This window comes from Panthera tigris, chromosome A1 (assembly GCF_018350195.1).
Source record: "Panthera tigris isolate Pti1 chromosome A1, P.tigris_Pti1_mat1.1, whole genome shotgun sequence".
Lineage (NCBI taxonomy): Eukaryota > Metazoa > Chordata > Mammalia > Carnivora > Felidae > Panthera > Panthera tigris.
In genome coordinates, this window is record NC_056660.1 from 5864955 (window position 1) to 5890737 (window position 25783).

General features: G+C 38.2%; 1 protein-coding gene across 10 annotated transcripts in view; it reads right to left on the bottom strand.

Moving 5' to 3' along the window:
- Positions 1 to 25783, bottom strand: part of LOC102958974 (phospholipid-transporting ATPase IB-like) — a 220089-nt gene that overhangs the window by 148337 nt on the left and 45969 nt on the right. For all 10 annotated transcript variants that reach the window (XR_006217562.1, XM_042985568.1, XM_042985522.1 and 7 more), the window contains 6 exons: positions 22908 to 22977; positions 14368 to 14492; positions 12982 to 13093; positions 9906 to 10071; positions 4321 to 4448; positions 2773 to 2850 (listed from right to left, as the gene is read on the bottom strand). Coding sequence is in view for 9 of the 10 variants with exons in the window: in XM_042985568.1 (XP_042841502.1) it covers positions 2773 to 2850; positions 4321 to 4448; positions 9906 to 10071; positions 12982 to 13093; positions 14368 to 14492; positions 22908 to 22977 (679 nt within the window). In the remaining variant the exon portion in view is untranslated. The remainder of the gene's footprint in view (positions 1 to 2772; positions 2851 to 4320; positions 4449 to 9905; positions 10072 to 12981; positions 13094 to 14367; positions 14493 to 22907; positions 22978 to 25783) is intronic.

Below are 25783 nucleotides of genomic sequence, written 5' to 3' on the forward strand. Positions count from 1 at the left end.
GTATAGTGACAGACGTTAACTAGACTTATTATGATGATTGTTTTGCAATATATACAAATACCAAACCATTATGTTGCACACCTGAAACTAATATAATCATAGATGCCAATTATACTCAATAAACAAAGGAAAAGAGGCAACGTTAAACCATTTTTTTATTATCATGGTAAAGTGCTTTTGGATAAAACTCACCGTTTTGACCATTTTTAAGTGTTATTATTGAACACATTGACATAGTGGTGCAACCATCACCACCATCCACCTCCAGAACGTTTCTCATCCCAAACTGAAACCTCCTACCAATTCAACAATACAATGACTCCCCATTCTGTCCTCCCTGCAGCCCCTCGCAACCACTATGCTACTTTCTGTCTCTATAAATCTGACTATTCCAAGTACTTCATAGAAGCTGAGTCATGTTCTATTTGTGTCCTTTTGTGTCTGGCATATTTCACTTAGCATAACCTTCAAGATTTATCCATGCTGTAGCCTGTTTCCAGATTTCATTCATTTTCAGGACTGCATAATATTCCACTGTATGTGCAGACCACGTTTTGTTTCATGATTTATTGGACGTTTGAGTTGTTTCCACCATCTGCCTATTGTGAATAGTGCTGCTTAGAACATGTGTGTATATAATACCTGTTTGAGTCCCCACTTTCAATTCTTTTGTGAAAATCCCCAGCTGTGGAATTGCTGGAACATATGGTAATTCTAGGTTTCGTTTTCTGAGGTTTCTCCATAGTGTTTTCCACCGTGAAAGCACCATCTTACATTTCCACCAGCAGTGCACAAGGGCTCATTTCTCCACCTCCTCATGAACACGTGTTCTCTGGTGTGAAAGGTTCACAGTCGGTGTCCTGGTGGCTGCCAAGTGCTATTTCATTATGGTTTTGATCTGCAGTTCCTTAAAGATCAGGGATGTTCAGCATCGTTTCAGGTGCTTATTGTTTGTTTATATACATTCTTTGGAAAAATGTCTATTAAAGTCCTCTGCTATTGAGTTGTACTAGTTTTTATACATCTTGAATATTAAACTTATTGTCTTGTTTTCATTTATTTCTGCTCTTATCTTTATGTATTACCTAAACAATGTAATTAATTTTTTTTAACTTTTTAAATGTTTATTTACTTGTGAGAGACAGAGTGTGAGCGGGGGAGGGGTGGGGAGGGGCAGGGAGAGAGGGAGACACAGAATCTGAAGCTGGCTCCAGGCTCTGAGCTGTCAGCACAGAGCCCGACGCAGGGCTTGAACTCACAAACGGTGAGATCATGACCTGAGCCGAAGTCAGATGCTTAACCGACTGAGCCACCTAGGCGTCCCAGTATAATTAATTTTCAAAGCTTGAGTTCCAAAGCCAGTTTTATTATATTGAATTACTACTCTAAAGTAGCTAGAGTCGACTGACAAGGCAAGAGGGATAAACTGATTTTTTTCCCAACTGTCAACAGAAAACATATGTTCTAAAGGATTAGCAAATGATCAGATTTTCACGAGCAGAAAAGTTGCTAGAAAGCTGATTATTCCATCCTCCTTCATTTTTAGTTTTCCAAGGTAAAAATGCTATTAATGGTGTTCTCAGATCAGGCATTTCCAAGAGCCAGAAATATTCTAAGATAAATATTTACTGAGAACTCACTATTCAAATGATACTATACAATGTGACCATAAATTAGAAATCATATAAACTAAATACTGGTTAATTAAATCCCTTCTTCACACTGGGTACTGTGCTGAGTGTATTACAAATACATTATCTTATTCAGTCCTCCAAACAACCTTCTGAAGTAGTTGCTATCGACAGGACCGAATTACAGATGAGGCATCAAGGCCAGCAAAGTTACCTAAGAAGCCCATGGTGACACTGCTGGTAAATAGTGAGACCAAGGTTCACTCCCAGGAAGTTTAACTCCGAAATTCTGCTTTTTATCATAATTTACGTATTGCTTCCAATTAATTGAAACATGGGAACTTATAATATTATTAAAAAAAAACATTAATAGCAAAAATAATTACAAAAAAGTACCAATCAGAAGTCCCATCCTTCCAGGTACCATACGACTGTGGGAGTTAGTTGAGTTTTTCCAGCTGTCCTGAGGTATAACTGACAAATAATTGTGGGAGTTTTTAAAAACAATTTATACTTGCAAAGCTGCCACTGTCACTTAGAAGGCAACCAACTGTCCATTGGTAACCTGGCATCATTCCTGCCCCTTTCTGTTGTACTGTAGGGGCTCATGACCTGAGGGTACATTTCTCCCTATCTCCCAGGATTCCAGTTTAGATTCTACCACTGAAAGGAACTTGCAGTCAAGAATTACAAGCTGCATCGTTGGCCTATTGGCAGCTGTGGGCAGATGCATGGGTTAGATGGGTATGAAATTTTGCAGCAGGCTCCAGATGCTTCCCTGTGGGTCCTCTGCCGTAGGGAAGCAGGAGCATGGCCACCAGTGGCGGATGCCCAGGTTCCTGTGACTGACTCCCTGAAAGCTAACTGAAAACTTGAGAGCTAACTGACGCTTTCACTACCTGCCTCTCCAGCTCTTCTACTCTTTCATAAGCACAGTAATAACCTGTATTAGGTCCGTTCGACTTGCAACCCGTGATGCATTATCAATATTTTTAGCTAATTATACTTTTGAAGCTCCACATGGGTATCATGTCAACTACAGCTTATGGCTGAATTCGCACTTTAACTTTGCACACGCTCTCCCTAGATCCACCTTCTTCAAAGTTCTTGTCACATACCCAGGCCCTGAAGGGGCCCTCACCTGCCCAAGCTCTTCGTTAAGATTGGACGTTCTGGCCATGGCATAGACGTTATTTCCTTCATAATGCATATCTTCATCCTGCAAGAAATGAGCAAAACAGCCAAGCCACGCAGTCAGAACTAGGCTCAAAACGTCTGCAGGTCAACTGGGCTGCCACTGGTCTTCTGACATGGCTGACATGAGAAAGAATTCAAAATGGAGCCTAGAATACTAAGAGAGTCTTGGGTGCTAGTTTCTCACACGCTTTGGCAGAGCTGATTCAGGACAGCCAATGCTACACAGAAACAAATACCAGTGTGTCGTTGGTTTGGTATTGGAAGACTTGGCTTCCAAATCCCGGCTCTGCCTCAGACGCTCCCACAGAGTGTCTGAGATCCTGAGTATGCTTTGCAGCTACTACATCTATAAAATGGGAGCGAGAACACGGATCTCACAGCGCCACTGTGAATTTTAAATGAGAATACACTTAAAAGCACTCTCTCTCATTTTGTGGTTGTTAAAAATAACACTACCCTTCAAGTGATGGTAATTCATTGATACAGGGAAACATTTTAGTAGGACATCTAGCAAAAAATTTATTTCCACAAAAAAATCTTTTTATTTTTTTTCAACTTTTTTTTTTGGGGGGACAGAGAGAGACATAGCATGAACGGGGGAGGGGCAGAGAGAGAGGGAGACACAGAATCGGAAACAGGCTCCAGGCTCCGAGCCATCAGCCCAGAGCCTGACGCGGGGCTCGAACTCACGGACCACGAGATCGTGACCTGGCTGAAGTCGGACGCCCAACCGACTGCGCCACCCAGGCGCCCCAAAAATCTTTTTAAATATAACTAAAAATTGCAAATGCACATTCAAAGTAGAAAATTTGCTCAGTCACATGATACTAAGTATCAATTTAAGTGAATGCATGGTTTTCACCTAAGAAATCTTTTCCTTAGTTTGAAGTCATTCTGGAATGGCTGTTTCTGTCACTCTTGCCAACATACGTAAATCTATTGTAAGTCTACTGGACTCTACTCTTCTAGAATATCTTAAATTTTAATGGGCCATCTCTTTGCAGTTGCTACTAAGTCACTAGCTCTTGAATCTTTCTTGTCAGCTAGGAAAAAACATATTAAGAAACAGTGTCCTCAAGAGTGACACAGAGAGGCCCAGGCACTGCTGAGTCAGGCTGACCCTGATGTTTGGCTCTCCTGTCAGGAACACAACTCGCCTGTGCACCACGGTAGGAACTCAGGCACTCTGATTCTTAAAACCACAGCCACAGGTCAAGAGAGAACTTTAAAAAAAAAATTTTTTTTTTTTTACATTTATTTATTTTTGAGAGAAGAGAGAGACAGAGCACAAGTTCAGGGAGGGCCAGAGAGAGAAGGAGACACAGAATCCGAAGCAGGCTCTAGGCTCTGAGCCATCAGCACAGAGCCTGATGCAGGGCTCGAACTCACAAACCGTGAAATCAGGACCTGAGCTGAAGTCGGACTCTTAACCGACTGAGCCACCCAGGCGCCCCGAGAGAGCTTTTTTAAATTTTCTGATTTTCATACTCACCCAGTTTATAAACAGGGCCTGAATATATTTCACAATTTCCAGAGTGACCAGCAGGCTAATGGGGATGAGATTGTGATACAAGATGATGAACACCAATATGTCAAACCCTAAGCTGTGGGAGCTGTAATCTGTGGAAGAAGATCAGAGGAATCATGTCACAGCTTCAGGCAATACCTCTATTCATCTTTGCATTATTACGTTTTAAAATTGTGAAAATTTCTCCACGAAAATTACTATTAAGGGTAAAATTAAATGGACACATAAAATAGTTCTATTTTTTAATATAGTTTATTGTCAAATTGGCTTCCATACAACACCCAGTGCTCATCCCAACAAGTGCCCTCCTCAATGCCCATCACCCACTTTCCCCTCTCCCCCACCCCCGTCAACCCTTAGATTGTTCTCTGTATTTAAGAGTCTCTTATGGTTTGCCTCTTTCTCTCTAACTTTTTTTCCCCCTTCTCCTCCCCCATGGTCTTCTGTTAAGTTTCTCAAGATCCACATATGAGTGAAACATATGGTATCTGTCTTTCTCTGACTGACTTATTTCACTTAGCATAATACCCTCTAGTTCCATCCACGTTGCTGCAAATGGCCAGATTTCATTCTTTCTCATTGCCAAGTAGTATTCCATTGTATATATAAACCACATCTTCTTTATCCATTTGTCAGTTGATGGACATTTAGGGTCTTTCCATAATTTGGCTATTGTTGAAAGTGCTGCTATAAACATTGGGGTACACGTGCCCCTATGCATCAGCACTCCTGTATCCCTTGGGTCAATTCCTAGCAGGGCTATTGCTAGGAGGGATAGTTCTATTTTTAATTTTTTGAGGAACCTCTACACTGTTTTCCAGAGCAGCCGCACCAGTTTGCATTCCCACCGACAGTACAAAAGGGTTCCCGTTCCTCCACATCCTCGCCAGTATCTATGATTTCCTGAATTGTTCATTTTAGCCACTCTGACCGGTGTGAGGTGGTATCTCAAAGTGTGGCTTTGATTTGTATTTCCCTGATGATGGGTGACACTGAGCATCTTTTCATGTGTCTGTCTGCCACCTGGAGTTAAGTCTCAGTTAAGCACCAACACTGTAATAGGGCGTGTGCCAAGCGTCAACATACAAGATCTAGCAAGAGACAGACCCTGCTCCCAGGGAGCTTTGGATGCAGCTTGAGAAAGGAAGATGTGTCAGGAATTACGACACAATGAAATCCATGATAGTGCTGAACACGAAGAGTTGCAACGACACAAAATGGAGGGCCCAGAAAGAGGGTGCACAAAAGAAGGTGAGCCCAGTTTTGAGGAAGGGAGTTTGTTAAATGGAGATGAAAGGAAGAGCATGAAGAGGACATTTTATTTAGCTGGAAGTACGTGGCTTGAAGACAAAGAGATAACTAATGGTTTTTTAAACTTAGGAAATGAAGGAAAGTAAAGCCAAAAGGAAAATAAAAAAATAAATATCATACTTTGTAAAACCTAGTGATGCACTCATTTTTAAAGAGGTACATGTATTTCAGAGAGTAATTTTCCAATAAAAGTTCAATCTAATTTCCCAGAAATTTACTGAAAAATATACAGAAGGTATTCAGGAGACACATACAGACTGCTTTTATAGGTCTTTCTGAAAACTTACATCTCAATCTTATGTATTAAATTTATATGTTGAGTTATAACTGAAAAGAACTAAACAAACTGATTTGTCAGATTAATTAAGCACAAATATGTATACTAAGACAAAATTAAATAATTTTAAGTTAAAATTTTATATTCATTTTTCCTAAAAGGGAACACACCTATAACTCAGAACGATTGTAGTTAAATCTAGATTTCTAAATTCCATCAACCTAAAGGTCAAGTTTAATTCACTATCATATCAATTCAAATTCTTATCACCTTGAGTTTACTAACTTTCCCTTATTTGCCATGATTATACTTTTATACTTTCTATGCTACCTTATGGTCATAAATCATTCTTTTAGGAATACTAGAGGCAGATATTATTAGGACCGTTTTTTTGGACAGAGAAGTTGAGAAAAGATCTCTAGTGCTTTGCTAAATGTATTAATTACTGAAAATGCAGTTATAGTTTAATTACCCAATACCTTTCTCTTCTTTTAGACTAGAATATCTTGGGCAGAGTGATACAGTCCAGAGTCAATAACAGATTTTTATTCCAAATAAGCCAGTAACTTCCTCTGTGCTTTTTGGTAAATATACAGAATCTATTTCACTTTCATAAAACAAGGGGCTGGGCTAGAAAACAATAGAGTTCTGCTTCTAAATATAAAAATTATTTCTTTTACTTAAAAAATTAATTACTGAGTTCCTATTATGAAAAGGCACTGTTCTTGGAGTTAAAGATACAATGATTCCTGTCCTCAAAAATTCACAATCTAGCTGGAAGGATGGGGCAAACAATAATTATAAAACATGGAAATGGAATGATATCTATTAAGGACATCATTATAGAAGCCAAAGAGGCCTCCTAACTAAGAGAGGGAGATAAGATATAGGAAATGCTGCTGGAGAAGGTAATGCCTCATCTTGGACTGAAATGAGAAGAGACAGGTATCCAGTCACGAAGAGACCAGAGGTGCATTGAAGCAGAAGGAACTGTAGACAAAAGGCCTAGAGATGCTGAAGCAACTGGTGGATGGAAGGATCACGAAAGAGAACAAAAGTCAGTCTTCTGTGAATACAGACTAAGTATCAGATGATGGAGATAGGACCAGATATGAAAGTCCTGATGTGCCATGCTAATAGCCAGAGGATAAATAATTTCGGTTTTGCAAGACATACAGTCCCAGTTCCAACTACTCAACTCTGCTGTTGTAGCACTGAAAGTAATCACATGTAAGGGCATCTGGGTGGCTCAGTCAGTGAAGCATCTGACTTCAGCCCAGGTCATGATCTCATGGTTCGTGGGCTCGAGCCCCCCATCAGGCTCTCTGCTGACAGCTCACAGCCTGGAACCTGCTTTGGATTCTGTGTCTCCCTCTCTCTCTGCCCTTCCCCGACTCATGACCTGTCTCTCAAAAATAAACATACATTACGGGTGCCTGGGTGGCTTAGTCAGGTAAGCATCCGACTTTTGCTCAGGTCATGATCTCACAGTTTGTAGGTTCGAGCCCCACATCGGGCTCTGTGCTGACAGCTCAGAGCCTGGAGCCTGCTTTGGAATCTGTGTTTCCTTCTCTCTCTGCCCCTCCCCTGCTCATGCTGTGTTTCTCTATGTCTCTCAAAAATAAATGTTAAAAAATAAAATAAATAAGCATTAAATTTTTTTTAAAAAAAGAAAGAAAGCAATCACATGTAATACATAAACAAATAAATATGGCTGTGTTCTGATAAAACTTTATTTACAAAAACAAACAATGGGCCATCAGGCAGTGGTCCACCACGCCATTGTAAACAACAGGATACAGTGAAGCTACTGCATGCATTCATAACTACTTTTTACATACATCTTTCTGGAAACTGTATAAAGAATGAATCTGAGTGGAACTTGACTGAGGGCTGGGCAAACAGTTGGAGAACTGTGGCAGTAGTTCAGGGATGAAAAAGAGAGTGCGCACAGACAAAATATTGAAAAGGTGGAATCAATAAGACTGGAACTGATTGGATGATGAAGGCCATGGGGATAGAAGTGGGGAAAAGAGGAGGAAGCGAGGAGGGGTGAGAGTGACATTTATGTTTCCAGCTTGGATGATGGTTGGATAGCAATGCCTACAATTTACATGGAGAATACTGAAAAAAGACACTCATTTGGGGAAAAAAACTTGAATTTAGTTTTGTACATTATGTAAGAAGTCTACAAGATATCTGGAAAGCAATGTCCAGGCATCATTGAGTTAATAATTCATAGAGGTATCTGGGCTGGAGGCAAGCAGGTAGAAGAGAAATCAACTAATGGATGACAATTGAAATTATTAAAGCAAGTGAGCTCTCTTAGGATTTTCTTGGATAAAACAATCCCTAAGAAGCTGGTGAAGGCCATCCTACGGGAAAAAACATGCACACATAAATATATGACTAAAAGTGTCACAAAATTTTCAGGATTTATGGACCCAAGTTGAGGCATTCCTGGTGAACACAGGATCCTGCAAAACACCAGCATGTAAGAGATGGATCAAGGTTTTCATGAATCAAGTAAGGAACAGATGATTTGTTTGCTTGTTTGTTTTTAATCAGAAGAGGGTGGGACGCTTGGGTGGCTCAGTCTGTTAATCCTCCGACTCTTGGTTTCGGTTCAGGTCATGATCTCACGGTTCATGAGTTCAAGTCCTGCATCGGGCTCTGTGCTGACAGTGCAGAGCCTGCTTGAGATTCTCTCTCTCCCTCTCTCTCTCTCTGTCCCTTCCCCACTTGCTCTTTCTCTCAAAATAAATAAATAAACTTTAATAAAAAATAAAATAAAACTCAGAAGAGGGTGGCAGAAATCCAATTAAATTCCACTTAAATGACCACTGGGTTTGGCAATTAGGAATTGCCTTGAGGCACAATTCCAGTAGACTGGTTGAAATGGCTAGCAGATGGGAAGGGACCAGAAGGTAAGAAAATAGAAACAGTGAGGGTTGTGTCTCCTTCAAGAAGTCTGACGAAGAAGGCAAGAAAAGGTCATTTGTAGGGTATGCAGAATTTGACATTTTATCAACACCAAAATGTCAGTGACTTCTGTAAGAATTTACGTATGTGTCAAAATAATATAATATTCACAGTCTTGGGCTAGGATAAATTAAACAAGCACATTTAAGTTGAGATTACTTTTTTGAAATCACTGAAAATCTAAAAGCTTGAGCTAAAAACCATACAAGTAACATTTAGAAACCAAGATTGCACAAGAATGAATCCATAGTTTTCTGATACAATCTACAAAGTCTGTATCTTCGCTTCTTTATTTTTAAGATGCTCCCAGACAGATCTGCTCAAGGGAAGTTAGAACAATTTAAAATCCTCAGTTGATAGATGAGAAAAGTAGAAAGATATATGACGGTTAATTGTGAAAACATGGAAAGACATAAGCAAAAAAAAAAAAAAGAAAAAAAGACTGAACTTTTAATGGCCAAGTATCAGTTTACCTTTACATCTTTTACCAACCTTCTGGTCCCCTTCAGGGACCCCTGTCTTCCTTTGGGGGGCATCATTCCTTGTATACAGAGCACTGTACTAACCCCATAAGGTAGGTATTATCCCCATTTTCAAATGAGGGAAGCATTGCTCAGAGAAGTAAAAAGCCTTGTCCAAGTTCTCCTGGTGACTAAGTGACAAAGCCAAGGACAGAGGCCCTGTGTGTCTGCCTCACCGTCTCATTCCTCTGCCTTGACCCGTCTTCTCTCCTTTATTCTGGAATGCCAAGATTATGTGGCACTGGCAGAACAATCTTAAGAAGGAAACACTCTGTTTCTAAAACTCACTAATCCTCAGTGTCTCAAAAAACCAAAACAAACAACAAAAACTGTTCTGTTCTACCACTTAGAACAAGGGCCTTCCCTTTCAAATAAAAACATGGAAACAAGTGTTTAAAGTCACTTCAAAGCGTTACCACTCTTCAAACGGTAGCTTGTCGACACCCTCGGACACTTACCCTTCGTCCCGATGTACCAAATGTCTCCTCCATGCCCTTCCTTCCAGAGTATGGCTCCCACACAGCTCACCAAGGACATGGCCAGAAGCAGCAGGAACAACACCAGGATCTGCACATTGGTCACCTTCTCAACAGTCGATCTCTTGAGAGGCAATTTGATGGAATTCTGCACCATGGCGAATGCATAGACACCAAAGAGAATGGAAAACAATCAAAGGAATTATAATGCATGAATATTTCTATGGTAAGAGGAGGTCCAAAATCCCAACAGTTGAAAAGGAGAATATGGTTTTTGCCAAGTAAGTACCAACACTGAAAGCACCATGTTGTTGACTGATGGGGCTTTTCCCACTTCAGTCCTTGAGGCATCTTCTACTTATTCACAGAGAACATATTCACACAGCGGACCCACCAACCCACAGTTCTAGGGTTTTTTAAAAAAGCAAATGTGGTAAATCACACAGTCTAGGTGATCTTCTGTACAGACAAAAGAGAAAAAGACTGTACTAATTTATTGGCTTTACTATTTATAGTTATTGAATTATTTCTGGTTTGAAAACCATGGAAAGATACCTTTTATCTGAGTCTGTTGGGGAAATGTTCAAGATTTTACCAGTACAGGGACACCTGGGTGGCTCAGTCGGTTAAGGGTCCAACTTCAGCTCAGGTCATGCATGATCTTGCAGTTTTCACGGGTCTGAGCCCCGCATCAGGGTTTGTGCTGACAGCTCAGAGCCTGGAGGCTGCTTCAGATTCTGTGTCTCCCTCTTTCTCTGTCCCTCCCCACTCGTGCTCTGTGTCTCTCTCTCTCAAAAATAAACATTAAAAAAAAATTTTTTTTAAAGATTTTACCAGTACAATAATTATTCTAACACATATTTTAGGGACACCAAAGCTCTGGGTTAGGGATACAGGAGAGCTTCAAATAATAACTTTCTATTAGCATTTCAAATTTACCCATAAATTTCTGATAATTGTCTGCATAGGTCTATTAAAATATTGACAAATAAATGTATATTTAACTTTCTTGTATATAACATGTATAATTAGCAAGCATATAAACAGATATAGATATTTAACTTTGCAACCATACTTTGCCAGATTAAATTTACCATTTCTACATATTTTTTTAAGTAGGTTTCACACCCAGTGCAGAGCCCAACATAGGGCTTGAACTCACAACCCCGAGATCAAGACCTGAGCTCAGATCACTAGTCAGACTCTTAAATGACTGAGCCACACTGGTGCCCCTACATTTTTTTAAGTGTGGAAGCATAAATCCTCAAAGTCTATTAGTTATGAAAATATGAGTTAGTAATCTAAATAACTCAGCTTTTTTACAAAGCACAGGAATAAAAATTGAAATCCTAGTTTTAACTGCATTAAGCATATTATTAGAGAACGTCCGTGCATATGTGTGTACTTACTATAATTTATATAATATATACATCTATGTATAATATCTCCAAAGCAATCATGTCATTCCTTCTCTTTTTTTAACGGGTGTAAGTAATGTCTTCAAATGCTATACAATATAGAATAGTTTTGAGCTAAGCGTGTTGTGCTTAAAACCTTTCAGTAAGGAAATATTTACATTTACTAGTTCTTTCTTTCCTGAAGTTGTGAAAAGGCCCACTTTGAGATTTTTGTGATTCTGAAATGACCCAATCAGCATGTATAATAAGCAATGATTTACACCCACAAAATAATGTGGAATAGTAGGATGCACCTTCTCATGAGCTGCTGCACAGACTAGCCACACAGGGGAGATAATGGGACAGGCTCCTTAAATCAACAGTAGGCATTTAAATTTGAGATTGAATGTTGTATCACCAGCTATACAACTAAGTGATAACAACACGATCATTTGAAGACAACTGAAGTCAGAAGGGTGTAGCGTTTGAGAGTTGTGCATTTTACAGCTGAATCACAGGTCACGATTAGGTGGGTCTATGTTGCCCTTGGTTCACTGTCCAGATACAAACTTCTATTTGTGGGTAGACCGTGTCTATATCGCCGTCTTCGTCCGGGGTTTTTAGTATACAGAGTGTAAGGAAAACTTACACATTAACGCACTACTGCAGGGTGCAATCCCAGGGCAGGAAGAATGAGAGGAAAAAGAAAAGTGAGACAAGAAACCAGGAAGCAAAGAGAGAGTGGAATGTTACTGACCAGTCATAGCTTTGCAAGAAAATGTACCTAGGGCCCCAGTCACAAGGGCCCCAACTCTCCTCGGACTAGTCTGTCACCATTCCATGCCTTCTTTCTCTGCCATTTACCCTACAGTCACACTGAGCAGCGCTCCCCAAATGGCCCTTGGACACAGGCAAGTCTTGGTCTAGCGCTCTCCCACCTGCCGCGCCTTCATTCTGAACCTCCCCCACCCTTGAAACTTTCATCTGCTCTACTCAGCTTTCAGGCCTCGGTTTGTTTACATCGTTCTTCCCCACAACAGCCTCAATGTCAGGTTGGATGGGGCTCCTATAGAAACACACAGCGTCCTACACTTAACCTGCCTTAGTGACCTCTGGCTATTACGTTACCTTGACTGTCTTCCTTCACAGACCGCAGGTAAGTCGAGGGCAGGAAACAGGCCTTGTGCCCTACTATACCCCACGGTCTTAGCACAGTGTCTGGCATTACACAGGTGCCAAAGAGATACTTGTGCAAGCAACAGTCAAAGCCAAATGTTATATTTTAGCAGATGGAATAACGGGCGGACTTACTGTCAAAGTATTAAGGATAAGAAATGTGCAAAACATTCCTAGTCCAAAACAGGTGTTTTGAAGGATGTCCTGAAGGGACAAACCAAAGGGTTCTCGAAAGACAGTGATTGGGAAGAATGGTATGTAAGAGTAATAACTTACACAGAACTTCCAATGTCATTTTGGCCAAAATAGTCTTACCACTAATGGGCGCCATGTAGACTAAAATGAAATATGGACCTCCCTTCAAACTTCAGGTTAGTAAACAGAAATGAGCCTCCTAAATTCAAGAGATATATGATACTAACCCCCCTCACCTCATAAAAAAGGGAAAAATCTAGAGGCAATACAGTCATCACAAATCATTTTACCTGCATGAATTTGGTTTCAGATCCAGTGTAAACAACTACGCCAAGGATCCACTGGGTATTTTTAAGTTGTGTACCTCTTAGCAAGACCTGATCAGGCCCCACTGCAACAGGGCTAAAAATAAAGAGCATGTATACATTACCAAAAAGTTTTTTCTTTTCTTTTCACAAAGTGAAGCAAGCCTAGGCTTTCATCTTATACTTATTTCTTTTTTGTCAAGTTCAACTTTGGGGGGAAATAGCAACAAAAACAAATGTGTCTTCATACAAGGAGCATGGGAAACAAATGGTTTTATCATCCATTTCTCACTAACCTAAAGGTAAGTTGATTAAAAGTTCTAGAGAAATAATACCTCTCATACCTAGGGTGACTATGAAACTTAATGTCAAGGAAGACTGGGCAGAGGAATAAATACTTGTGTATTACCAATTTGGTTTTCTATAGAAAAGATTACGTGTGGTCATTCAGAGCACACAAAGCAACCTTGGTTTGCCATATTTCCCTGTCCTCCTCCCCTCTGGCAGTGGGCTGACTCACTCACTATATAAAAAAATGCTTCCCGGGCACCTGGGTGACTCAGTCAGTTGAGCATCAGGCTTAGGCTCAGGACATGATCTCACGGTTCCTGAGTTTGAGCCCCACGTTGGATTCTGTGCTGACAGCTCAGAGCCTGTAGCCTGCTTCGGATTCTGCGTCTCCCTCTCTCTGTCCCTCCCCGACTTGTGTTTGTTCGTTCTCTCTCTCTCTCTCTCTCTCTCTCTCAAAAATAAATAAACATGAAAAACAATGCTTCCATAAAAGTCTTAAGTGGAAGCTAAGCAGAAGTGGAGCAGAAATTAGGGAAAATCCTTCATCATTATCAAACTTCTCTTCTTGGATGACTTTCGAAACTTTGTTCTTCCCGCTAACATAGCCCAAGGGATGTGCCAAGTACTTCTACGCAAAGGGAACTTAGACCTGACTTCTCTAGCCCATTTACAGGTATACCAATTTTAAAAATGCCATATAGGGGTGCCTGGGTGGCTCAGTCGGTTGAGCAACCGACTTCGGCTCAGGTCATGATCTCACGGTTTGTGAGTTCGAGCCCTGCGTCAGGCTCTGTGCTGATGGCTCAGAGCCTGGAGCCTGCTTTGGATTCTGTGTCTCTCTCTCTGTCCCTCTCCCACTCATGCTCTGTCTCTGTGTCAGAAATAAATAAACGTTAAAAAAATTTTTTTAAATGCCATACATTTTCCTCCCATATTTAAGAACCTTTTTAACAGTATATTGATGCCTCCGGTATTTCAAAATCAAGTAAAAAAATGAAAAAACTATTAAACTGAGAGAACAAAAATGGTCATATTTTATGTTCCATTTAAAAAAAATGTTCAATAAGAGAAAAACGATACCTTTTCCCATTTAGATACAAGGTTCCAATGAAGGTATTGAAATGACGATTAGGTCCTTCACATTCTATTTTTCCAGAGAGGCTTGACAATTGTTCTGTTTGCATTTCAGCTGTTTCTAACAAAGCCTGTAAAATAAAGTCAAAGTAAAATTAATATAAAACTTTAATGGCAAAGTTCAGTGTCCTAGTAGTTAACAAAATTATGAAAATGAGGGTCCAAAATGTATTGCACTTACCAGACAACAAATAAGGTACCTCAAACTTTAACATAAAGTTTGTTAGAAAATTTTGCCGTATGAGTATTTTGCAAATATTTTTAATAAGGTTCAAAGAGGTAGTAGGAAAGTCAAATTTTCATCATCTCTACATGAAAATAACATTTTTGAAAGTGTAGTGACTTTAACCAAACATCATAGCATGTTTGATACATTTATAGCTGTAGCTGATGAGGCTGATATCTGGACCACACTTAGAGTAGCAAGGATCTAGAATAATGGCTCCAAACTTTTACATACATCAGATGCACCTGCAAGTCTTGTTGGAACACAGATTGCTGAGATTCACCCCCAGGGGTTTTTGTTTGTTTGTTTGTTTGTTTTTATTCAGTAGGTCTGAGGTGGAGACCTAGGATTTGCATTTCCCAAAGGACGCTGATGATGCTGGTCTAGAGAGCATGCCCAGAGAAACACCGATCTAGAGAATGTCTCATTGCAATAAGCAGACCTCAACTTCACAGAGAGGAAAAGAAGATCATCTTCAGGAGAACGAGAATCAAATTGCCATCTGTCTTTTTTTAACAGCAATACGAGACACAGGAAGAAAGCGAATTTTTCTTTTTAATTATCTAAATAAAAGACCTTTAAATTAAGAATGTTATATCTTTCCAAATATCAAACAAATGTGAAAGTTTAACGCAAATATTCTCAGGCACGCAAATGTCTTAGAAGTTTGGACGCTCAGAAACCTACATCGAAACAGTTTGGGATGCACTTCTGTTAAAAAAAAAAGATGCCTTAACAAAAATATGAGAGCAAGTTACCAACTGGGAGAAGGCTTTGATGACACGTATAACTGACAAAGAATTGGTATAAAAAATATGGGGGAACCCAAGTGGCTCAGTCAGTGGAGCATCCAACTTTAGCTCAGGTCATGATCTCACAGTTCCTGAGTTCAAGCCCCACATCGGACTCGCTGTCAGTGCAGAGGCTGCTTCAGATCCTCTCTCTCCCTCTCTCTGCTCCTCCCCTGCTCATGCTCTCTCTCAAAAATAAATAAAACATTTAAAAAAGTTTAAATATGTAAAGAAGTCCTATAAACCAATAAAAAGTACAAATATCCCAATAGAAAGATGAATAAACAACATGAACAAATATTTCTCAGAAAAAGAAAATATGTATTACCAATAAGCTCAAAAGCAGATGCTCAAGAATGATAGATTAATGAATTTAAAAAGAAAAAGTAGGGGTGCCTGGATGGCTCAGTCGGTTAAGTGTCTGACTTCGGCTCACGTCATGATCTCACGGTTCGTGGGTTCAAGCCCCGCATCAGGCTCTGTGCTGACAGCTCAGAGCCTGGAGCCTGCTCCGGATTCTGTGTCTCCCTCTCTCTCTCTCTCTGCCCTTCCCCCATTCATACTCGGTCTCTTTCTCTCAAAAATAAACAAACATTAAAAGACATTAAAAAGAAAAAAATTGTAGCAATTGAGGCTGAGAAAATTAGTAAAAAGTTTAATATGCATTCTAGAAAAATAAAATTCTTAGCAAAACTTTGCAAGGTTGGTAGTTATTTACCAGAATGAAATGCAACTACCCACACTTAACTATAAAATGTTAAAGCAACCACCCACACTTAACTATAAAATGTTAAAGCATTTCCATGTTAGTCAGGAACAAGAAGAGACTGGGTTCTAGCAGAGTTTCTGGGTATTGCCATAAGATGGGGGGGGGGTGGGACGGTAAGAAATTAGGTATGATTATTGGAAAGTAAACAAAAATAACCCAATTTCTAAAGAAAGAATTTATCACCCACAAAATCCTATCTGCTTGACCTAAAAATTGTAGAAATGTGTAGGAATACTTAGTAAGGTGTTTGGATTTAAGATAAATAAACAAAAATAACTGTAGATATATCATAATTAAGCCCTTACCCATAGAGGGCAACTGTCTAGTAAAGCCTCTATAGGCAACTCTATAAAGGTTTTTGTGTGAACATAGGTTTCTGCCTCTCTGGAATAGTGCAATTACTGGGTCATATAATAGTTGTGTGTTCAATTTTATACAAAACTGCCAAAATGTTTTCCCAAGTGGCTGTGCCATTTTATATTCCCACCTGCAATGTATGAATAATCCAGTTTCTCTACATCCTCACCTGCGTTTGGTGTTGGAACTATTTTAAATTCTGACCATTCTGATAGGTGTGTGGTGATACTTCGACTCTGATTTTAATTTGCATTTCCCTAATGGTTAATGATGTAGAAAATGTCTTCATGTGCTTTATTTTCCATGTTTATATCCTGTTCTATGAAATGTCTCTGTCTCTTTTGCCCATTTTCTAAGTGAATTGGTTTGGAGGTTTTGTTTGCTTGTTTTTGTCTGTCTGTTTTGTTTTGTTTTGTTTATGTAGTTTTGAGAGTTCTTTGTATTTCCAGATACCAGTCCTTTGTCAGACATGTGGTTTGCAAATATTTTCTCCTAGTTTTCAGCTTGTCTCTTCATCTTCAAAAGCAAAAGCTGTTCATTTTGATGAGGTCCAATTTATCAATTTTTCCTTTTATGGATCACATTTTTTGCATTGATTCTGAGAAATCTTGGCCTACTACAGATCCTAAAGATTTTTTTTTCCAATTCTTTCCCCTAAAAGTTGTATCATTTAAGTCATGATAAATTATTAATTAATTTTTGTATAAAGTGTGATTTAGGTCAAGGGTTTATTTGAGGTTATTGTTTTGTTTTGTTTTGCCTGTGAATGTACAAGTGCTCCAGAACCATTTGTTGAAAATGTTACCTTTTCTCCAAAGAATTGCTTTTGCACCTTTGACAGAATCGTTTGGGAATATTTGTATGGATCTATTTCTGGGTTTTCTATTCTGTTGCACTGAGCTATGTGTCTATCCCTTTACCAAAACTACACACTCTTGATTACTGTCGTAGAATGTCTTGAAATCTTATTCCTTCCATTTTATGCTGCTTTCTCGAAATTGTTTTAGTTATTATAGTTCATTTGCCTTTCTGTAAATATTTCAGGATAACCTCATCCATATCTACAAAAGATCTTGCTGGGATTTTCCTACGAGTTCCATTAAATTGGTATGTCAATTTGGGGAGAATTAGTATCCCTTACTGTGTTGAGCCGTCCAATCCATGAACATTGTTTATCTCTCCATTTACCTAGATCTTCTTTAATTTCTTTCATCAACATTGTAATGAAATTTTCAGCATACAGATCCTGTCTATATTGTTAGATTTATACCTAATTCACATTTTGAGTGCTTATAAATGGTATTGTATTTTTAAATTTCAGGGTCCACAGGTTTATTGCCACTATACAGAAATGAAAGTGTTTTGTGTTTATCTGGTATCCTGCATCCTTGCCAAAAACACATTATTTCATTTTATTTTAGATTCCTTGGAAATCTAGGTAGACAACTTTTTTATGTAGACAACTATGTCAAAATCAAATACAGTCTTATTACTTCCCTTCCAAAATGTATGCCTCTTTACTGCACTTTCTACTGCTTCCAGTGCTACGTGAGTAAGAGTAATGTCAGCAGAAAACCTTGCCTTGTTCCCATCTGGAATGGGGGGTGGGGGGATGCATTTAGTCTTTTACCACTTACATTTCATTGCATATATTTTAATAGTAGCTCTAAGTTTTTGTAGATGTTCTGTACCATGTTGAGAATGTTCCCCTCTATTCCTACATTTCTCTAATTTTTCTCATTGACATTCAATTTTGTCAGATGCTTTTCCTGCATTTATTGATATTACCATATGATTTTTCTTCTTTAGCCTAAAATGGTGGATTACATGGATGGATTTCCAATTATTAAATGCACCTTGAATATGTGGAATAAACCTTTATATTTCTTTTCCTATATTTCTGAATTCTATTTACTAGTACATTTAAAGAATTTTGGTGTCTGTACCCTTGAGGGATATTGAAACTTTTTTTTTTTTCCACTGTCTTTGTCTGGTTTGGGTATCAGGGTAATAATAACAGCTTCACAAAATGAATTGGGAAGTGTTTCCTCCTTTTCTGTTTTCTGGAGGAGACTATAGATAATTGATGTTCATTTTTCATTGCATGTTTGTTAGGATATTCCACTGAAACCACCAGGGCCTTGAGATTTCTTTTGGGGGCATTTTTAAATTATGAATTCAATTTCCTTAGAAGTTATCAGGCTATTCAATTTATCTTTTTAAGTGTTTGTAGGTTTTTCTGTTATGTTTGCCACAATTTCTAGCTTTATTCTCCCATGGGTGAAGAACACGTTCTCCGTGGCTTCAATTTTTTTCATTTTTATGAGGCTTGTTTGATGACACAGGTATTCTGTATCTTGGTGTACGTTCTTTGAGCACCAAAAAGAGTATGTCTTTCTTTTGTTGGGTATTGTTGAATGCTGTATAAATATCAAATAGATCCTGTTGGTTGATGGCATTTAGTTCTGTATCTTTGAGAATTCTCTGTCTGGTTGTTCTGTCAATTAATGAGACGGGGTTGCTGAAGTCTCCTACTAAAAATGTGGATATGCATATTTATCCTTTAAGTTCTAGCAATTTTAGCTTCACATATTTGCAGCTCTGTATTTTGATGCATACACATTAACACTGCTATGTCTTATTGGTGGATCGACTCTCTTGTCATTACATAATAAAAAATGTTCCCTTCTATCTCTGGCAGTTTCGTTTGCTCTGATGTCTACTTGATATGCTATTAATAAAGCCACTCCTGACTTATTTTATCTTTACATGACATATCTTTTTCTATCTTTTACTTTTAACCTGCCTATACCATTATAATTAAAGTGAGTTTTGTATAGAAAACTTATATCATCCAGCATATGCTTGGATCATGCTTTTAATCCATTAGATAATATTCTAATCCAATATTTCAGGGCATTTAATGTAAGTATTGATTTTGTTTGTTTTTTTCTGATTTTGCTTTATTGTTTTTTCTTTCTCCTGCTTTCCTTTGGGTTACTTGAACATTTTTTTAGAATTTCATTTTGATTTGATTGTTTTTTAGTATATTCCTCAGTGTATAACTATTGTAGTGGTTATTCCAGGCATTACATTATTTATGTATAACTTCTCACAGTTTGTGTCATCTTACAAGTTTAAACAAAATATAGAAGGCTTGCTTCCTTTTATGTCTCTTTACCCTCCTCTGTTACATACCTTATAGACTTTCTTTCATACATTTACAACCACATCAGATAACTTTATAATTTTTGTTTCAACCATCAAACATAATTTAGAAAGCTGAAGAGCAAAGAAGCGTATTGTATTTGGCCTTATTTTTGCTTATCATATTCTTTATTCCTTGTTTCTTATGTTCCTTTTTTATGGTTTCCTTCCTTCCTTTAGCCATTCTTTACAGTACGTCTTGTGGCAACAAACTCTGTTATTTTTTTCCTTCAATCGGGAATGTTTTAATTCTCTCTTCATTCCTGAAAAATATTTTTGCTCCATACATGATTCTGGACTGACAGTTCTTCCCTATCAGCATTTTTTAAATGTTATGCCACTTCCTTCTGACCTCCATGGGTCTTTTTTAAATTTTTTTAATGTTTATTTTAGAGAGAGAGAGACAGAGACAGAGCATGAGTGGGGGAGGGGCAGAAAGAGAGAGGGAGACACAGAATCGGAAGCAGGCTCCAGGCTCTGAGCTGTCAGCATAGAGCCCAACGCGGGGCTCAAACTCACGGACCACGAGATCACGACCTGAGCCAAAGTCAGATGCCTAACCGACTGGGCCACCCAGGCTCCCCTGACCTCCATGGGTCTTAATAAGAGATCTGCTTTTATACAAATGGTCTTTCCCCTATAGGGAGTATCTTTCTTCTCTCAACTACTTTAAAATATTTTTTGTTTTCAGAAGTTTGATTATAATGTGTCTTTGTATGGATTTCTTTGGGTTTATCCTTTTTGGTTCACTCAGCTTAAATTTATAGTTTGTTTACGTTTTTTTTGGCAAATTTGTGAAGTTTTAGCCACTGTTTCTTCTGATAGTTTTTCAGCTCCACCCTCTTTTCCCCTTCCAGTAGCTCATGTCACGAATGTGAGCTCTTCGGTTATATTCCCACAGGTCTCTGAGGCTCTGTTCATTTTTTTTCTCAGCCTATTATCTCTGTTATTCAAGCTGGGCAACTTCTATTGCTTTATCTTTCAGTTCATGGATTCTTTCCTCTGTCCCTTCTATTCTGCTGTTGAGTTCATCACTTGAGAGTTTTTAATGCCTTAAGTACTTTTTGTACTTTTCAGTTCTAAAATTTCCATTGGGTCGTCTATTTCTTTGCTGAGATTTTGTTTCTTCGCTGAGACTTTTTATATGTTCCTATTTGTTTCAAGAATGTTTGTAGTTGCTCATTGGAGTTTTTTTTTTCCCAATGGATCCTTTAAAATCGCTTCCAGATAATTCTAACATCTCGTTATCTTGGTGTTGGCATTAGCTGTCGTCTTTTCAATGAGTTTGAGATCCTCCTGGTTTTTGGCATAATAAGTGACTTTTTATTGGAATCTGGACATTTGGGGTATTATAAGATCTGGACATCATTTAAGCTTTCTGTGTTAGGTGGCTTCCTTTGACACCACTCTGACAGAGGAAGCAGGTGTTGCCTCATTACTGCAAGATGGGGGTAGAAGGACAAGTTGCACACTTGGCCTCTGTTGACAGCCAAATGGGGAGGCCCCTTGTTACAGCTGGACAGGAGTGGGAGTTCTGGCTGCCCTGTCGCTTCCATCATTGAAGAGATTGGAACACCTTATTACTGATGTCCATGTCGTCTCCACTGACACTGTGGAAAGAGGAGAGGGCCTTACTGCCACCCTTATTACAAAAGCAAAGTCTTAGCTTCCTACTTGGTTTCTCTGACATCATCTTTGTGGTGGAGTTGGGTGCCTCATTTCAGGATGGTAACGGTGGAAGTCAAGGCTCTACATTCAACCTTTGCTGGCAGAGGTGGGAATGGGACCATATTTTCACTCCGTGTCTGGCTGGGGTAGAGTGGCCGTTGTCAAAGTTTCTGTCTTACTCTCTGCCCTTTTCCCAGTCCTTTGACTAGAGAAAGGAGGCTTTTGTTGGACCATCCTTTTTTGGGTCTGTGTCCATTGGTTTTTCTGGGTTTTTGGTTTCTTCAGTCCCAAACCTGGTATATACAAGGCAAAAGGAAAACCCAGGGAACTCACCACCATGTTGTTCCATGGGTTCTAAGGTCCCACAATCTACCTTCTTCTGTCACTCTTTCAATGTTTTTCAATAACACTTTCAATGTCTCCTTATAATTGTTTTCTACATAATGTCCAAACTTTTTAGTTGTACTTAGCAGGAAAATAGAAGAAAACATGTCTACTTCATTTCTCCTGAAACAGAAGTCTATAATTGCATTTTTAAAATTCAAGAAGGTACCACCAAACTATCACAACAATTAGTACTGGGGATAAAGGTGGGATTTAGAAGATAGAGAAGGCTTAATAGACTGCCTAGGTTTCTGTACTGTTTGTACTATTTTTACAAAGATGATGTACTACTTTAATAAATCCTAAATACATATTTTTCACTTTCAATCACACTAAAGTTTGCAAAAAAGATTAGCAGACATGTAAATATTCAAATGTCAAATCAGGGGCTTCCTTTCTGAAGCCAAGTGATAAAGCAAAGACTCAATTATTTTATTTATTTATTTTTTTTATTTTTTAAGAGGAAGAGAGAGAGCACATGAACAGGGGAGAAGGATACGGAATCTTAAGTAGGCTCCACACTCCTCACAGATCCCGACACGGGGCTCAATCCTACAACCCTGGGATCATGACCTGGGCCAAAACCAAGAGTTGGACACTCAACTGACTGAGCCAGTCAGGCACCCAAGACGCAATGATCTTAAAGATCAATGTCTTTTTTCCATTAATAGGAAGTTAATTGGAAAACTATCTCCTTCCATTCATAATCACAAGTTACTCTGAAATTCAAATGATAGTTTAAAAAGCAGTGTTATATAAGATCACTCAGAGCTCATTTAGATTAATAATGATGATATTTATCATGAAGATAGTTATATTACCAAAGCACTAACAAAAATATCCTCAAAACAGCATGCTCAAAGGTATGTTATCCTTTATGACCTGAATTTTATAGGACACTTTTTTCTTACCTAGTTCCTACTTGTTTTTTTTAAAGTACCCTGTAAATAACTGCTGAGGACTCATTACATCTACACCAGAGTAGTGAGATACTTTTCTTCATGAAAAATAAATAATTGGCACCTGACAAAACTTGACATTGTGAGCTTAAGCATAAAATCAGGATTTAAAAAGGTGTCTTTACCTGCCGTATTTTTAGGTTTGTCTCCCCATCCAGATTAGATGTTGCAACATAACATGTTGCCTCAGGTTCACTAAGGAAAATAAAGCAAATAACATTGAATGAATATCTGTCAAAAAAACTAATTTCCCAATAATATGAACAATGAAATGGGACCTACATCAACAGCTCTGTTTCTTCAAAACCGAAAAGACCACAGTTACTTTTCCGGGAGATATTAACAGTCTGATACCACCAGCCTAAAATTCACCCTATAGTAGAGAACTTTCTACCCTTCAAAAGCTGTGTGATTACTCTTTAATCTCAAAAAGAGAAATGGCTGACGGTGAACAGGATATGTTATATAGGCCAGGACAGACCAGCATCACAACTAGGTCAAACTTAAAATTCTGTTCTTTTCTAAAATGTGTCCGTGGTAGTTCCCAAGAGCTCAGGCTCTATGGCCTTTATAATGAGGGTAAATCTTTAGGATAACTCTGGACAGAGCTGAAATCCTCAAACACTACATTTAGGCTTCTCCATTTCTATCTAACCTCACCAGTGAAGAAATTAACACTGAATTAACAAACATTTGTCTTGCCAGATTTTACTCCATGTCAAATGCAACTCACTCATGAAAATTAATTATTTGGGGAGGCGGGGAGTGCCACAAAGAATAACAAAAATTGTCATTAAAGTCTTGATTTCAGTCTTATCTCTTTTGACTTATCTCATTCACAGCAGTATCAAGTTTAAAATAAAACAATCTATCAATTTTGCCAGCCAAGACCATATACCCCAAAATAAAAACAGATCTTCATTAAGGATGTCAGTGATATAACAAAGTAAGAACTTCCAAAAACTTTCTCCTCTATGGAACAATGAGATAACTGACAAAAATTACCAGAATCAAGTTTTTCACAACTCTGAAATTTAACTAAAGATTTAAATCAATCCAGGGAGATTTTATTCAAGAAAAAAAAAAAAAGCCAAATCTTGTTGTTGTTTTTAAAGAGAGCTTTGTAATATTTTAACTTCCTCCTGCTTTGGGCTAAGTAGCAGCTTTAAAAAATAACAGTCCACATATCTAGTACTGAGGGAGCATAAAAGAGAATGACCTCTTTCAAAGCCTTATTCCCAAAAAGTTATTATTTCACCTGTCTGATGGTCTCTGGAAGGTCCCACCTGAAGGGCTTGTTTTTATGTGACTTAACCCAGAGCTTACCCAGTGCTCAAATCTAGGTAGACAGTGATGGGTGTAGGAGAAACATTCGTTGAGAACATTTACAGGAAAGTATTTTAATGTTGCAGCTATCTGAGGTGATGTATAAGTTAGGGAAAACAACAGACTAACCAAAAAGCCTAAAAGAAAAACTTTCTTTTTAAATTTTTATTTATTTTTGAGAGAGAGAGAGAGAGGGAGAAAGAGCATGAGCATGAGCATGGAAGGGACAGGGAGAGAGGGAGACACAGAATCCAAAGCAGCCTCCAGGCTCTGAGCTGTCAGCACAGAGCCCGACGTGAGGCTCAAACTCACGCCCAGGTGCCCCCTAAAAGAAACACTTCTAATGAAAAGCAACAAAAAGAAATCCTGGGGAGGAGAGAGAATTTGATGGTCAGAGATGCCACATTATATTACTTAAAATGTTCAATTTTCAACAAAAAAACATGAAACATGAAAACCATGAGCAGCAAATAAGTATGAACCATATACAGATTAAAAATCAATAGGAAGTCTTCCTGAACAAATCCAGACATTGAACTTACCAGACAGGTGTAAATCAGCTATACTAAATATGTTCCAATAGCTGAAGGAAACTATGTCAAAAGAAATAACATATTAGAACGTGTCCCCTCAAATAGGGAATATCAATAAGAACAGAAATTAGAAAAAAGAAAGCAAATAGAAATTCTGGGGTTGAAAAGTATGATAACTGAAACGAAAAATCCACTGCTCAGATTTGAGCAGACTCGAACTGGAAGATAGGTCAACTGAGATAACTCAGGCTAAGGAATAAAAATTTAAAAGAATAAAGAAAAAAAAAAAAACAGAGCCTCAGAGACCTGTGGGACACAAACAAACATAGCAACATACATATAATGGGAGTCCCAAAAGAATTCAGAAAGGGGCAGAAAAAATATTTAAAGAAATGATACCCCAAACTTCCTAAATTTGATGAAAAGCATTAATCTACACATCCAAGAAGCTCAACAAAATAAGCCTCCAAGTAAAATATTCTCAAAGAAACCACACCTAGACAAATCCTAATCAAACTTGAAAATTAAAGCCAAAGAGAAAATCTTGAGAGCAACAAGAGAAAAGCTACTCACCACTTTGAAGAGATGATAAAAAAGACTATCAAATCTTTCTCAGCAGAAACCTTGGAGGATAGAAGGTACTAGGATGGCATATTCAAAGCACTGGAAAAAAATTATCAACCAAGAATGCCATATCCAACAAAACTACCTTTCAAAAAATGAAGAACTAATACATTCCCAGATAAATAAAAACAAAGACATTGTTGACAGCAGGCTTACCCTATAATAAATACTGAAGGGGTTTCTTCAGACTAAAATGAAAGGTCAAAAGGCAGTATCTCAATCCACATGGAGAAAAAAAGAGTACCATTAAAAGTACCACGTAGGTAAACATAAAAGACACATATGGCATATATATATATTAAATATATATATATATATAATATATATATACACAGTATATATATATGACCATATATATACTATATAAGTAAATATAAAAGATAGATATATATACTTATATATGTATATATGTGTGTATATATATATATATATATGTATAAATTTTTTGCTTGTAACTTTTTCCTCCTTATTTAAAAGTCAACTGATTTCCTAATAAGAAAAAAAAAAAAAAAACTGTT